Genomic DNA, 15,713 nt, shown 5'->3' on the forward strand with positions numbered 1-15,713 from the left:
TGCTCATATCAGGCAGATGCTGTATAAATTAGACATGAGCATGTGGTTTATTTGGTATCAATTTGGGCTCAAATAATATATTAGTGTCAGCAGGTCTTATAAGCTTTTAGAAAATGATGTACTTAAAAAACCCTCAAAGTTAAAACAGATATTTGTCTCTTCTTTGAATAATTTGGCCATCTGTATGCAGAATGAATATAGTTCATATAGTTTGTGTTCTTCACTGCATTATGCCAAAATCCAATTGGCACATCTTGTACAGCAATAGGTAATACCAAATTAAACCTCAGGGTGGCAGTAAATTACAAAAATACTCCATCAGTGTCGTGCCTTCCATTCTCATATCAAACACTGAATACACTAAACAATCATTCATTCTTCTTCCTTGTTTTTTTTCTGGAAAAGTTTTTTTTTTTTCTTTTAAAAAAACAATTTACAAACTTGAAGGTCATGCATAACAAATCTGTCATGTAGGTCAGATGAAGATCATATTTCTTCCCAGTTTTCAGCAGAAATTGTACGATTTGCTTAAACTGTTTTAATGGCCTGTTTATATTGTTCAAACAGTTAATAAATTAAGTAAAACTTATTTTTCAAATTAGAAAAGATAGTAAGCAGACAGTTAAGATGTTCATACTTAATTAGAATGAATATATTTTAACATTAATATTTACAAAATAGAACTTAATTACTTCCTGATTGAGGGGGAAAAAACAGTCAAAATGGAAAATGACTCATTCGAGTTCTGCCTGCTTACTATCTGTTTCCTGTTTCAAAAAATAAGTCATACATGATTAATAATTAACAAGGAGTTCAATACCTGTTTAATAAACAGGATCAAATGCTCTTTCAGTGAAGTCTGATTTGAAATGGTTGTTTAAGATGAAAGGAAAAAACACATATAAGTGCTTAGCCTAGAGCCCTCCAAAACATGTATGATTTCAGTAACATTATGAAGCAGAAGACCCTCACATATGGCTCTACTGTAAGACTAACATTCACGGCCATTTTCAGTATACCTGGGAAAGGTGATTTAACCCCCTACAGCACACGCTTACTTCAGTCTAAAAGAACACAAGGCAAGAAAAATATAACGCAGTGAAAAAATATTCAAAACATTGTGACAAGCTTTAAGATACATACACTTTACACCTTACATATTTAAAACGCTTTTCAAAATCTTATGACTTTGAAATCTTAGCCAAAATAAAGGGTATTTTTCCAATGCTTTAGGTAATCTTTATGTAGACTATACAATATATGTATATATGAGTTAACATAGTGACATAGCAAAAAAATAAATATTTAGTAAAGTCACCTTTTGTAGTAGTTTATATATATATATTGTTTTTTTTTTTTTAATTCTTATTAGCTTACTTTTCGGTATGATGTGAGTGTTTAACGCAGACCTTCTGACGCGCAGTGACAGAAACACTTCTCTCTACAGATGTCATTGTTACAGGAATACTCGTGATTGAGGTGCGAGGAAGGTGATCCTTGGCTATAAAATGGCTTGCTCTGTCAAACCAATCAGCTTCAAGAATGAAGGGCGGTTACAGTAAGGTACAGCACTACACTAAGAGGAAAGGATCTGAACGGCCAGCCATCTTTGCTGCTGCTTGGACAGATGTGGGCGTGGTTTCCGCTGGGTGAGCGCAGTATCTCCTGCACTCACTCCCCTGGCTGGCTAACAGAAGTAATGTTCCTGTTGTAGACAGTGAGGCTCTGAGAAACAGGCTGTGTTTGCTGTGATGGTGATGGCTGTGCAGACCAGCAGAGGCTTCTGTAAGAAAGAAGCAGGAGGCAGCACTCTCCTCCTGCAGCCGAGCTCTGGTCTGTCCACACCCGGGCTTCTGCAGCTGCAGCCTGTCCCTGCCTGTGCTGGAGCAGCGTCACACACAGCTGCCATGGTGATGTCAGAGATATGCAAACCTTACGAAGCGTGAGAGTGTGCACCTCTGCTTCTTTCCATGCTGTGATGGCGAGTATAGTTAAGAATGCCTCTGTACATTAACACGCAGGACAGTGCAATAGCCCAGCCAAGAAGGCCTGGGCTCCTCCAGTGTAATCTTAGCATGGATTCTTACTGCTGGAGCAGATGAGCGTGTGAAGCCTAAAGAAGCCATGTTTTGACTCGGTTTCCTGTCCCCCTTTGGAAAAACAAAGCAAAGCCTAACACAAGATTACAGCTGACCACAGTACATTCAAGAGTCCTGTGCATACAGGCAAGAGTAATCCATCTCCCATCCATCTGAAATCTACATTGCTCGAGGATTGACTAATCAAGCCTGGATAGAGCATCTCCCCCTCAGAAGACCACCAAGAAATGTGATGTATGAGAGAGAAGAGTTTTATAAAGGAAAGCTCTTTGCAGCCCACAATAGAACCAGCATTGTCCACTGTGGATTGGAGACTGACTATAATACAAAGAAGCTTACATGCAAAATGTCCTTGAATACTCTTTGCAAGATGGCATAGATGCAATTTTTTTTCCAGAAAAAAATGATATATCAATACTTTTATATAGTAAGCATAATTTGACTAATTTCACTTTTGTCTGTTTCAAGAGTTCTATTTTACAAAATACTATGTTTAAAATGGACCTTTCAATAATTACATACTAGTCCTGAATGCTTTCTGATCTTTGGTTAATCAATCCAAAAGCCTGATAGATTTCAGTCTCCTTTACCCACCATTCAACTTTGCTTTTTCTTTTGCCACTTTTTTACACAAAGCTCACAGACATCCTTTCCCTCTTTGTGTTACCCTGCGAGGGAGCTCAAGATGGCCGCCCTCCCCTGCATCACTGCCACGCCCCCCGCCCCACTGCACTTCCTCTGTCTCCATCTCGGATCAACTCCAAGTCCTTTCCAAAAGCAAAACAACAAGGGAAAAAAAAGGAGTAACAACAAAAATAAAAATAAACAAACGTGAAAAAAGGATAAAAACATCCTCTGGAAAAGAAAATGGCAGCCAGGGGGAGCCTATCGCTTCTGTGAGCTCATCATCACCTTGGAGACAAAGTTGACAATGGCTGTGGCAGGCTGGTCAGCGTCCATTTCGGCGAAGATGTGGCTGACGTTATCTGTTGTGCTTCCTTGTTTCCGGGCCACAAAGCCGAAAAACCTGAAACAGAAAGACAGGAAAGAGTCATAAGATCCATGTCTTTTCCTGTGGCCCTGTGGTAAGAGTGGTTTTTACATCCCTATTTCTGTTAGAATCATCATTAAGACTTGGAAATGGATTCAGTCTGGATGAAGAAAAGGACACGGCATCCCTTCTTTTTGGTGTAGATGTGCCGCAGGAAATACTACTGAACAAATTCATCAGCACAACATGTATGAAACTGGAACTAAATGTGACCCAGGCTTCATGGTATTTTACTGCAGGACAAGACAGCTGTGACCTCTAGGAGCACGGAGCACAAACACAGCTATATTTACAGAATCAAAGCAAAGCCCAAGTGTCTCTCTGCCTCTCTCACATGCACAGCTCTTAACCCCGACACTCAGAAAGCTCCAAACAGTTTAATGAACCGCAAGGCCTCCGGCTGTAAAGCATCCTAACAGCATGTGCTGTCAGAAAGGCCCTGGTGGAAATGTATGCACAGTCAGCTCTCTCTCTCTGTGTACCAGCACAAAGCCTCAGGAAAGAGGGGATGTTTGTGGTAGACAGTAAATGTTATTGCAGAAGTGTTTTCAGTACTGAAATGTACCCTGACGATTCCAGAACATATAATTATCAATAACATTATCAATGAGAGCAGAAAGCTTAGCATCCAGCCTCTCATCTGGACAAAAGAGGGAAACAAAATAATAAGCTGGTTTCTCACCCCAAATTCAGCACTGAACAGATAGTAGGTTAACTATTCCATGCAGTAAGATTATTGTTACCCATAAAACAGTTCATATTTACACACATTTCTGACTGTATTCCAGTGGATATCTGCTGCCTGGGATGGTTTACCCACAGGTGCCACTAAACATGTAACCTTCAAAAGCAGACCCTGAGACAGAGCAAACCCTGAGTCCTAACACAGCTCCTGCCCTTAGGCCTGCATGAATCAGTCCCTCTGATCCGGTGCCTGCTAGATCAGCACTTTATCTCCTCAGCAGGAATCCGCTCGATCTGGATCACTTGGGTCATGTTTTTATCGTTCCTCCTTGTTTCCTGGCTTTGCTTTAAGGAGCTGCGCTGTGTGACTGGTAGCAGTAATCAGATTTCCTAATGTGCTGGAACATGGGCTTCTCTGGAGTGCAGCTGCACCGTAGGGCTTCGTTCAGAGCTAACGGGCCTCTCCATAGATCTGATCATATGGCTTTCCCCAGCGGGGAAAAGGCAAAGGGAAATGCAGAGGAAATAATAAGGAAACTACTGTCTCACCTTGCAGTGCCACCCTCTGGTTTGCGCCACCTGTGGGAAAATGGGGAGAGGTGAACCATCTGTCACATTCAGTTACAGCCAAACACCAGTATCACACTCAGCAACATCAGGGTCGTGCTCAACAGCACCAGTAAGCAGAATCGTACTCAAACATAACCAGTGCTCTGAAAAGCTGCCAAACATTAGCATTTCTTCCCTTTGCACTTACTTTCTGTCTTGGGGGTCGAGATCACAGAAGGTGATGGTGTTGATGGGGTAGTGGCGCCGGAAGAAGAGCCTGCAGGGGGAGAAATACCAAACTGAACACTTACAGTACTGTACTGTCACAACCACAGAAACATACTGTATCTGCATTTCAGTCTGAACCAGCAGAGCTTTGTCATTCGGAAAATCTACAGTTTTAGTAGGTGATCTGTCCAATGACTGTCAAGGACACACATTCACTCCAGAGTAAAGAAAATCCTGACAGACTTCATTATGAGCATCAAAATACTCTTCACCACACTTAACACAAGACACCTATCCATTATAAACCCACTTACTATCTTCTTGCTTTGCCTTCAAAAAAATTACGAGTATCTCACAGCACACAAAAATGTTCTTGGAATGTGAGCATGTTGTCCCAGGGTTAGAGAAATGTTGAGAGAACGTTACATGGCCCCTGCATATGTGACCTTGACCACACTTGGCCATACTCACTTCCTTTGGTTGTCTGTCAGGGTGATGCCCTGTGTTGACACTTTGAAGTGCACTACGGTGGCAGTGGGCTCCAGGTTGGCCGACATGGTCTCTGAGATCGCCTTGGCGACCGCCTGGGGGCCGGTCAGAGACTCCATGTCCACAGAGTTTATGTAGAAGACATTGCAAGCTGGGAGGAAAAACGAAAACATCCTGTCAGTCTGTGCAAAAAATCCCCATAATGGCTGTGCCTACAGGAGAGCAGTGAGGAGGTGCTGTGGCCTTCCTACAGACTCGCACAGCCTCTGGGCTACACTCAGTAAGACTGCACCGTTCTTAACACTCTTCACAGCCTGTGCTAATTAAGCCCATATGTGATTGCGGATTACAAAGTGTGCAACTTTGTTTTTCAATGCGTACTCCTTCTACTAATACAGAACCATCACATGCCTAAAACACAGATTTCTTTGAATTCAATATTGTTATGACCATTTATACAGCAGAAAAAGCAATGTTTTTTCAGCATATAGTCCAGCAAACAAAATATTAGTAGGTATATATCTCTGCATTCCCTTACAGCCTGTGACTGCTACCGTACGAGCTGTACTAGCATTGTCATGCACAGTGCCGTGTTCCATGCTGCCTGGCCTAAGCCAGGGAAGAGATTCCTTTCCGAAAGACAGCTGTGGCCTTCACAGCACTGCAACCACAGAGGCAAGCACACAGTCACATCTAGCATCGAGTGAGGAGCTGGAGTCTGTCTGAGAGTTAGGAGGTCGAAGTCATGCAACAAACGGCTCAGGAAACAAACACGGCACAGAGCGAGTCTCTGTTGGGGTGACAGTCAAGGACCAAGTTTTACAGAGAATAAAACCTTATTTACCATGGGACTCTGCTGGGGCCTTCTGGCCTACAGTCACAACAGTGACAATGTGGTGGGGAGAAGAAGGGGTTAATAAGGCTGGACCATGGGAGATCAGCACACAATGAAGCAAACATGGAGAACTACTGAGGACAGCTGCTGGTTCTCATGGAGCAGAGCAGACCTTCATAGCAGCTGCCGTGACATGTATGGATCAAGTAAGGACTGTAATGCTATACTGTGGTAACTACCAATGTGATGAACATAACTGTAAGAACATACTGATACTGTAGACATTATGTCACAGGTTTATGAATCATTCCACAAAAAATTGCTCAAGTGAAGTTTATGGAAAAGCAGAAAAAATATCCATTGAGAGTGTATCCTTGTTTGAATGCTTTATTTGCAAAAACTCAAAGTAAAAGTGAAAACATCTGTTTTTTTCTCTCTGAAAAAGACAGAGCTGATGGACAGTACAGCAGTTTATGCTCCTGCAGATTACAGCTGGGAGCTGAGGTTGTGTCACCTGTGTCACCTGTACGACCTGTCCTTACCTGCTCCTTGCCGCAGGAGTTCAGCCGCTGCGTTTGTGGGCGTGGCCGTCTCAGGGGTCTCCTCGTGGGGATCTGCGATCAATCAGCAAGCCAACATTAACGACTCAGAGGCTACTTCCTGTGGACAAGGGCTGCTGACTGACGACGGCGGCATGACCGTGATGTGGGGAATTCCTGAGCGCCACACCCTCCGGTGGAGTCCCACTGCAGGGCTCTGTTTGGACTCTGAAGAAGTGTGTTGGGCATTCCGTCACTGCCCTAATATTACGCCCTCATGGGCTCTAGTGAAACCCACACACTCCTCTGACCCCAGAGAGGCGCTGCGGCTCTGTGTGGCTGGGCGGGACCAGTGTGCGCTAACGCAGAGAGGCCAGTGTGCGCTAACGCAGAGAGGCCAGTGTGCGCTAACGCAGAGAGGCCAGTGTGCGCTAACGCAGAGAGGCCAGTGTGCACTAATGCAGAGAGGCCAGTGTGCACTAACGCAGAGAGGCCAGTGTGCACTGCAACAGTCAGAGCTCTGTCACACACGGCCTGTGGCAGGCGCCGTGTCTCTGCTGAGTCACTCTGACAGCAGCGGTCTGGTGAGCGGGGGCAGGACAGTGACGAAGCTCACCTCTGGTGGGGATGACCAGCTTGCAGGGCAGAGCCAGTGGGGTGATGGAGTGCTGATACACCAGAGCTGACAGACATCCTGGAAGGAGGGAAAGAGAGAGATTCCAGTCTGTGTTAGGCAAGAAATGTAGGAGATGTGTTTCATAAGAAACTATATGTAAAAAAATTATATTCACATATAACACTGTACAAATGGTCAGTTAAGAATAAGTAGTGTATGAAATTATTGGAAAGTATTGCTCTCCCAGCTTCTCTTATGTAACATTGGCTTACTCTTACTTTCTATATGTATACTTACAACTCTTTGTAATTTGTAATGAATTCATAATTTGTAATTGTTTCCATGTGTCTTTCGACATCATGAGCAATAAATATGCTCTGCCTTGGGTGTTTTGAAGATAGCACTCCGCTCCTTGGCTAACCCTGTGCTAAATGTGAAACAGACACTCTGGAGTTTGGCTTGTGAGTTAAACCCTTTCATCTTTCATATTCCCCAATGCCAGCGCTGAAGAGCCCTCCTCCAGCACGAGGTCTGTGCTGAGCTATAAAGGGGGGAGCATAAACAGCCCAAAAATGGCAGCCTCTTTGTTCAGCGGAACGGTTCCCACATTCCCACACGCGCTGTGTCAGGACAGAGCTCCCGTACCCGCTGGGTGCCCTGCAGAACACACCTGCACCTTAACCTCACACAGCGGCCGTGAGACCGTACTGCGAATCACAGCGCCGAGGGCTGGCCACGCGCCTCCACCCTGTGAGAGGGGGTGCATAGCGGGAGCGTCTCTCCACCCTGTGAGAGGGGGTGCATAGCGGGAGCGTCTCTCCACCCTGTGAGAGGGGGTGCATAGCGGGAGCGTCTCTCCACCCTGTGAGAGGGGGTGCATAGCGGGAGCGTCTCTCCACCCTGTGAGAGGGGGTGCATAGCGGGATCACCCCTCCACCCTGTGAGAGGGGGTGCATAGCGGGAGCGTCTCTCCACCCTGTGAGAGGGGGTGCATAGCGGGATCACCCCTCCACCCTGTGAGAGGGGGTGCATAGCGGGAGCGTCTCTCCACCCTGTGAGAGGGGGTGCATAGTGGGATCACCCCTCCACCCTGTGAGAGGGGGTGCATAGCGGGAGCGTCTCTCCACCCTGTGAGAGGGGGTGCATAGCGGGAGCGTCTCTCCACCCTGTGAGAGGGGGTGCATAGCGGGATCACCCCTCCACCCTGTGAGAGGGGGTGCATAGCGGGAGCGTCTCTCCACCCTGTGAGAGGGGGTGCATAGCGGGATCACCCCTCCACCCTGTGAGAGGGGGTGCATAGCGGGAGCCTGGGATCACCCTCCACCCTGTGAGAGGGGGTGCATAGCGGGAGCCTGGGATCACCCTCCACCCTGTGAGAGGGGGTGCATAGCGGGAGCCTGGGATCACCCTCCACCCTGTGAGAGGGGGTGCATAGCGGGAGCCTGGGATCACCCTCCACCCTGTGAGAGCGCCTCTCAGCCTGCAGGCAGGGCTCGCTGGGCCTCTCTGAAATGCGCTCTGGCTGGAGGCCACCTCTCAGAGAACTTTCTGGTAAGAAGAGCGGGACTCTTGTATCTGGGCGCAGCAATGCTGTGCTCCATTTGGGGGAGACGTGTGCAGATAAGTCCACACTCGGCGCAGGCGTCAGTGGCGATGAGAGGGAAGCTCCCGCCCCTCAGAGCTTCTAACAACAACAAACACATGCTGACGCCCTGGCTGCCAGAGCAGCGTGCTTTGGGGCTTACGCAAGGGAGCCCGCCCCATGTTCCACCACCGCACGTGGAAGCGGGGAGGGATCGCCCTTTCCACTGAACTGACAAGGCCTACACGCACAGCGCAGAGGAGAGGACATCAGAGCCATAAAAGTGACTTCTACAGAGCCTGTACTGTAATTAGCATTCAACTTTATAGACCACAGCTTCTTGGAGAAAGGAATGTGTGCCAGTTCAAACGCATATTACAGAGCAGAGACTCAGCGGTGCTTGTGAGAAATCAAAGCAGAGGGACATGAAAGTACGGCAGAATGAGGGGCCGTCAAACCAGTCAGCCCCTCAGATTTGTACCTTTACATGAGGCAGGGGACAGCGGTTTTATGTATATCACTGCTCTGATTTTGGGTACGGAGTGCTCCTGGGACAGGGCTGTGTCGGTGGGTTTCGGGGGGGGGGGGGAGGGGCAGCACGCCGGGGGGGGGCTGTCGCTTACCAAAGTAGGGCTCGTTGGGACAGCCCTTCAGCTTGACGCCCTTGGGGCTCGTCTCGATCAGGAAGTGCCGCACCAGCTCATTGGTCATGTCTCCGGCTGCAGGGAGGGAAGCAAACAGAAGGGAGACTTCACCTGGCAGGCAGGACACAAGGAGAGACACGCCTCTGTGCCGGACAACCACAGCATCAGAGGAGTGCGACTGCAGTGTGTCTTCACTGGAGGAGATCCTTATTACAAAAAGACCCTCATCGTGGGTCTAGCTAGAGGCTTCTCTGTTTTGCTGGAATCCAAATGACTCCAATTAATATGCATTTTAAGCCAGATGCTCTTGGTTTTAATATGTTTTCCGAAGTTAATGAGAGCATTCTGCAGTTGTGTTTGCCTGTGGTGCATTTATTGTAATTACACTTTTAAAGTCTGCTCTAATTTTCCTAAACACGGTGTTCTCTCTCAAACTTTGGCAGCACTGAAAGCTGAAGAATGTTGGAGCTGTCAGCTGTTGGGACTGGAGCTACCTGCTTTCAGCAGGGCTTCACCGGGCTGAAAATATTGAAAATAGTTCAGTGTCTGAGGAGGGGGCGGGGTCATAAATAATAGCATTTACAGTAGTGGTTGTGGTGAAAGTAGGATTACAGTGCAGAACACAGCAGGGCTGTGTGACTCTGTGGAAATGAACGAGAGGGATTGTGTGAGCCCAGCACAATGGCCGCACTGAGAGACGGCAAAGGGAGCCAGCCGCACCACAAAGCGAAATGCCGCTCCCCTCACACGGTGCATCCCGAGCCAGCGGGATGGGGGGGGTGATACTCCACCTTTCTTATTCTGCTGCACCGTCGGGGGGGCGAAGGCCACCTTCATGGCCAGCCCGTAGGCCCCCCGGAAGGAGTGGCTGTCCCGGATGACGAAGGCGCCAGGCTCGCGGTCCTTCAGCATGGAGATGGCTGGCAGGCCGAGGGGAAACACACAGCGATGTTAAAGATGTTGTGATGGCAGCTCTGGGTATCTGCTGTGTGGGTCTGAGTTAACTGATGTTTTTAGCTGATCGCTTTTGTTAGCTGATCTCTGATAGCTGATATCTGTTAGCTCGTCTTTGTCGGCTCATCTTTGTTACAGCTCCTTGGGGAACCATCAGTAAGCTAATGGAAATGACTAGCATGCTTTCTGTGGCATGAGAGATGTCCATAACTTATGTAATACTTTAGTCCGAAGACATTCCCATGGAGATGTTATATATATAAACACTCACTGGCCACAGAGCCTGACTGGGTGCATGTGGTATTTGTGTGTGATGTCAGTGCAGTTCAGCATGTGCTTGTGGTTACTGCTATCTCCAGCCCATATGATCTAATGCAGGAGCTGATGAGCTGAAACAGATGCACAGTCGTACAGTTCTGGGCCCTCACACACTGTGTCCTCACGCCTCACTGCAGCCTCTCCACCCTCTTACCTTGCTCCCGGGAGATGTCAGGCTTGTACCAGAACCTGGAAGTGTCCTGGACAAATTTCACATTCATCCTCGTTTCTGGACTCCCATCTGCCAAGAGTTAAAACAACAGTACTCCTTAACTTTGCACACACCCCAAAATTATGCCAACACCCCTAAACAATGGAATCTCCCCCAGACGATGCAGCCTCCTGCTCCAGGCCCCTGAGCTGTTTGATATGGGACAAAGCACTGTTCCTAATCCAGCTTGAATAAATGTAATGTAAATGGCTGCTGTAGAGCTAAAGTCCATGATCTGGGGCAGTGAATGAAAGGGAGCGTGTTTATGGTCAGCGTGGGCCCCGCTGACCCGCTGCAGGTGTTGGCGGAGCGGCGGGCGCTCACCGCACACGGAGAGCTTGGAGAAGTCGGGCAGCGTGTGGGAGAAGGCCGTGCTGGGGGTGCTCCCACCACTGGACACCGGGGTGGACACCTTCCCGTTGAGTGTGCCGTAGGCCAGCACGCCGTTGGGCCGCTCGCCCGCCGACATGCGCCTCTTCTCGGGGAGCTGGGGCTGCGGGGCGGGCGACACGGGGAAGGAGGGCGTGGCCGGGTGGTACCCCGAGGAGCTGCTCTGCCGGGACAGGGTGCCGTGGCGCTCGTCCGGCGTGGTGTAGCCGCTGTACATCGCGTGCCTCTCCAGGCTGGGGCTCCCGGGGGTCGCCTGGGTGATGGAGGGGCGTCGGCCCAGCATGGGGCTGCTGTTGACCGCCGGCTCGCTGCCGTTGGCCACCGGTATGTGGCGGCTCATGGCCGGGCTGCCCTGATTGGCCGCTCTGCGCTGCAGGGCAGGGCTTGGGGGGGTGTTGGTGGCCACCGTGCGGTGCAGCGTGTGGGGGCTTCCTGGAACCGTGTGGACACCCATGACGTTCACCTGGGCACCCTCCGCTGGGTAGGGGCTGAAGTCGGGGCTCATGTAGCCGCTGGGCACGCCCGCGCCAGGGTATGAGGGGCTGGGGCCGCGGTAGCCGCTGTCGGGCTGAGAGCGGTACGCCTCGCCTGCAGGGTGGCCTGGCATGGCCATGGGGTAGTGTCTGATACAGGGAGAGAAAACAGCATCACCGCGGGTGTCCGTGTGGTCTACCGCATGACACACAAGACCACAGAACTCCTGCACTTTCCTATCACTGCTGGCCAAGCAAATCACTTCAGCCAGAGCACAGCTGTGCCTTTCTGAACCCAATCAGGCAAAACTAAACCTGAACAAAGGGGTCAAACAGTAAAATAACAAGCAAAAAGAAGTATTTGTGCTCTACATTTCAAAGGGGGAGATTATAAGATTACTGCGTTTTAGCCATTTGTTTTACGTCAACTCCGGGATGAAAATATAAGACCAGCATGTGTTCTTTCAAGTCGAAGTGCAGCCAAGTACAACTCAAAGACACCCCCGCCCCCCCTCAGAGAGATGTGTGGTTTGTCCTGACACACCCCTCCTCTTGTCCCTGGGACAGACTCAAATGTTTCAGGTCACCCCTCATCCAGATGAGCTCAGCGTAGGGACTTGGACAGTGAAGGAGGAAAGATTCCTGCCTTAATTCTCAGAGGCATTATGTAAAGCAGACAGTGATCTCTGTGTGAGAGCCCACAGGGTCCTCCGCTCTGGGTTTGGCGATGCTGTGAGGGTACCCACCCGTCAGTGCTGTGGATGGGGCTGCTGGAGGAGAGGGGGGCGTTGAAGGCGTGGCAGGGTGCGACCTGCCTGCCGAAGCTTTCGTCGGGGTAGGCTGAGTGCACCGGGTGGCCGGGGGGGCCCCCTGCTCCTCCATAGGCCGCTGTCCGAGCCACCGACTCCACGTAACTGCGGGGCTCTGCAAAAACACAGGCAGGGGGTCACACCGAGGGAACCACACGGCATGACCGGGTCCCGTTAGTGTCTCACGTCTGTTAATGAACAATCAAAAAACCCAAACACATCAGGGGACACGAATGCAGCTTCCCTCAGGAAGAACAATCCTCAAAACTGGCTGGAAGAAGCAAAAAATAATGCTTTTATTTTTCTGTTAATGACATACTGGAGTTACAGTTCTCTTTCTTTTAACCAGCATTAATCCTTGCTAGAATCGAACCATTACTTTGTTAGCCATTTACAAAAGGAAGGCCAAGTGATGGATACTTTGATATTAGGAATAATGCAGTTGTTACAATTACAAAAGGTTCAAGGGTACTCCATTTCTAGGCATCAAAGTGAAACCCTACACACCATACACAACCTCCCAGCTGAAAGATCAAATTCCCACTGAATTTGTGAAGCACAGTAATCACGTCGCTGAAGTGTTTCTGAAAAGCTGTGGGACAGTGTGTGTGTGGGAGGTATGTGATCAGTAATCTGAGCACTGACTTCCTTCAAAGCTCTGGCCTGTTTCATTGCATATTTTATGCCTTGGGCCATCCCTGCTCTCCTTTAGCGGAATATGTAAACCCATATTTAACAGATATTAATTATGACACAATCACCATAAGCCAACACCAGCTTATTGGATTGTCAGACTTTACTTAGTTCATACGTTATGCTTGTTATGCTGTTTATGAAAGGCAGGGTGAGTGTTTAACACCATAGGGAGCACAGTATCTCGTTATGCTGTTTATGAAAGGCAGGGTGAGTGTTGAACACCATAGGGAGCACAGTATCTCGTTATGCTGTTTATGAAAGGCAGGGTGAGTGTTGAACACCATAGGGAGCACAGTATCTCGTTATGCTGTTTATGAAAGGCAGGGTGAGTGTTGAACACCATAGGGAGCACAGTATCTCGTTATGCTGTTTATGAAAGGCAGGGTGAGTGTTGAACACCATAGGGAGCACAGTATCTCGTTATGCTGTTTATGAAAGGCAGGGTGAGTGTTTAACACCATAGGGAGCACAGTATCTCAGTGCCACAGGTGGCCACTGTTTCCCATTTACTGGCACTTTATCGCTCCCGTGTCACACGCTCACTCCTCCTGCTCGTAAACCTCATCCCATCTGACCCCCTGCACTAGATCTGTGAAAGCCGTCTTGGCCCATATAGTGCAGAACCTGTAAATGCATCATTTTTCAGTGCTGCCTGCTTCCCAGGATTGATGTAGGGCATTTCTCTTAAGGGCTGGGGCTGTAACTCACAGACCAAAATGAGAGCACCTGTAGCCACTCGACACAGCAAGCTGACAGCTTTTTAAAACATTTATAAAACATTTATATAACATTTATGTTATCTCTGTGTGAGGGACAGACAGGATCGGATGGGTTCAAACCCCTTCCCTCCAGCACCATAAAGTCATGGAGGCCAAGGGGAAATCAAAGTCAAAAGGGACAGTAATGCAGATGAGAGAGAGACAGTGAGGAATGAGAGGGGGAGCCACAGGAATAAAGATGGATTTGGGAGCTGTTCGATTTGGGAGCTGTTCGCTTTGGGAGGGGGGGTGGGCTGCAGACACCGGGCTGGGCAGAGAGGATGAGCTGATGATGCTGCTTGTTGTCATAGAGACGCTCTTACCTTCCTCACCATCACTTATAGGGCTAGTATCTGCATCTGACGCAGAAGGGGAAGAGGAGGGGATGTTTAAAGAGAGGGAGCAGGGAGAGAGAAGAGAAGGGTGAGTGTGAAGCCAGGAGCACAGGAGTTCATGGAGAACAGAACCAGGGAGCAGATATACCCAGAGGGAGGACAGAGAGGCTTCAGTTTGAAATGAGTCATATACCACTTTACTTTCCCATTTCCCATATAACGGAACAAAGTTGACCTCTGTGGTCCGCTGCCACTGCAGCTATTTCCCAGCGAGACTTGGGTGACTTGGCTTCTTCAGCTCACATTAGACACACTTCTGCAGACTGGGGCACTGCACAGAAAGCCTCAGTAGCTGTGTGACAGCTGGTAGCGAGGCCCCCTGTGTGATGCAGCAGGCATTCTGACTGGGCAGCCCTGCCAGAGTGCAGGTCCCTATCTGCCCAGAGAAGCAGGCAAAGGAGCTCCACACAGAACACAGCCTGCCAGCCAACTCAAACAAGGAACGCACAAGGCCCTGTTTTCACTGGGTAATGAGATCTTATTACACAGACTTCTGTTTGAAGTAAATACCCAACAAAGTGCTCCAAGGAAAGATAAATAAGAAAAAATATATAAAGCAGTAATTTATGATAAGCGCAGTTCTAGGCGTAAGTTGTAAAAGGGAGTATCCTTTTGAAGGCTGAATTTACATGCAGCCGGAGGAGGAGAGAGCAGTGTATGAAAGCACTACACACACGCCCGCGCTAGCTGCTTCCCTCCGAGCAGATATCAAACGGAGAACACTCCACACAGTTTATATGCAGCTAAGAGATCACTCTCATAGAGGAAACCCTCGCAAAACCAAAATAAAAAGGGGCTTTACACATATAGTGGGAGTTGTTCTTTTTCCTTCTCTTAATAAGTCACATGGTTTGTAGTTAGGAAGTATGGTAACGAGCTAAGAGCCCTCCAGGACAGGGATCTTACCTGCTCCGCCCTGTAGCATGACCTCGGCGGGGTTGTGGGGTCTCAGACCCAGGGCAGACAGGGGCGTTTTGGCCAGGCCAGGGGGGGAGCGGCCTGTGGGAGGGAGAACGCACTGTTTTATCATCCAGCCAATCAGAACGCTCCGTCTGTAGGAGAAGCTCAAACTTATGTGTGTCCACAGTGTGCTGGCTGCGGCGGGAGCCTCAGTGAAATCACACTGACTTTCGCCCCGAACTCTGCCGCTTCCATGGAGATCCATGAAGAAAACTGCATTCTGAGGACAGCACACACAAGTTTTGAGCTGGTATCATACTATGGTATCATACAGTGACGTACAGGCAAAAGAGCAATAACACATTTATACACAAACAAGCAGTACAGTGCATTAATGGGGTATGTAGTGATGTCTCATGCTCAGCAGTACAGCCATGCAGATGCTCTCCTGAACAGCGTGAAGCTCCCGTCTCACACGGAACGCATGCAGGAG

General features: G+C 48.8%; 1 protein-coding gene across 6 annotated transcripts in view; it reads right to left on the minus strand.

Annotated features, from left to right (window-relative positions):
- Positions 1-1,342: 1,342 nt before the first annotated feature.
- LOC118786017 (tensin-like) overlaps positions 1,343-15,713 on the minus strand; it is a 180,636-nt gene continuing 166,265 nt past the window's right edge. For 3 of the 6 annotated variants that reach the window (XM_036541014.1, XM_036541017.1, XM_036541016.1), the window contains 14 exons: positions 15,227-15,319; positions 14,249-14,284; positions 12,409-12,586; positions 11,124-11,812; positions 10,743-10,829; positions 10,108-10,236; positions 9,296-9,391; positions 7,091-7,168; positions 6,478-6,549; positions 5,945-5,971; positions 5,083-5,251; positions 4,592-4,660; positions 4,384-4,413; positions 1,343-3,126 (listed from right to left, as the gene is read on the minus strand). In XM_036541014.1, the coding sequence (XP_036396907.1) occupies positions 2,985-3,126; positions 4,384-4,413; positions 4,592-4,660; positions 5,083-5,251; positions 5,945-5,971; positions 6,478-6,549; positions 7,091-7,168; positions 9,296-9,391; positions 10,108-10,236; positions 10,743-10,829; positions 11,124-11,812; positions 12,409-12,586; positions 14,249-14,284; positions 15,227-15,319 (1,895 nt within the window). In that variant the 3' untranslated portion in view covers positions 1,343-2,984. The remainder of the gene's footprint in view (positions 3,127-4,383; positions 4,414-4,591; positions 4,661-5,082; positions 5,252-5,944; positions 5,972-6,477; positions 6,550-7,090; positions 7,169-9,295; positions 9,392-10,107; positions 10,237-10,742; positions 10,830-11,123; positions 11,813-12,408; positions 12,587-14,248; positions 14,285-15,226; positions 15,320-15,713) is intronic. The other 3 variants (XM_036541015.1, XM_036541013.1, XM_036541018.1) reach the window with 2 other exon arrangements.

The sequence above is a fragment of the Megalops cyprinoides genome, chromosome 11 (assembly GCF_013368585.1).
Source record: "Megalops cyprinoides isolate fMegCyp1 chromosome 11, fMegCyp1.pri, whole genome shotgun sequence".
Taxonomy (NCBI): domain Eukaryota; kingdom Metazoa; phylum Chordata; class Actinopteri; order Elopiformes; family Megalopidae; genus Megalops; species Megalops cyprinoides.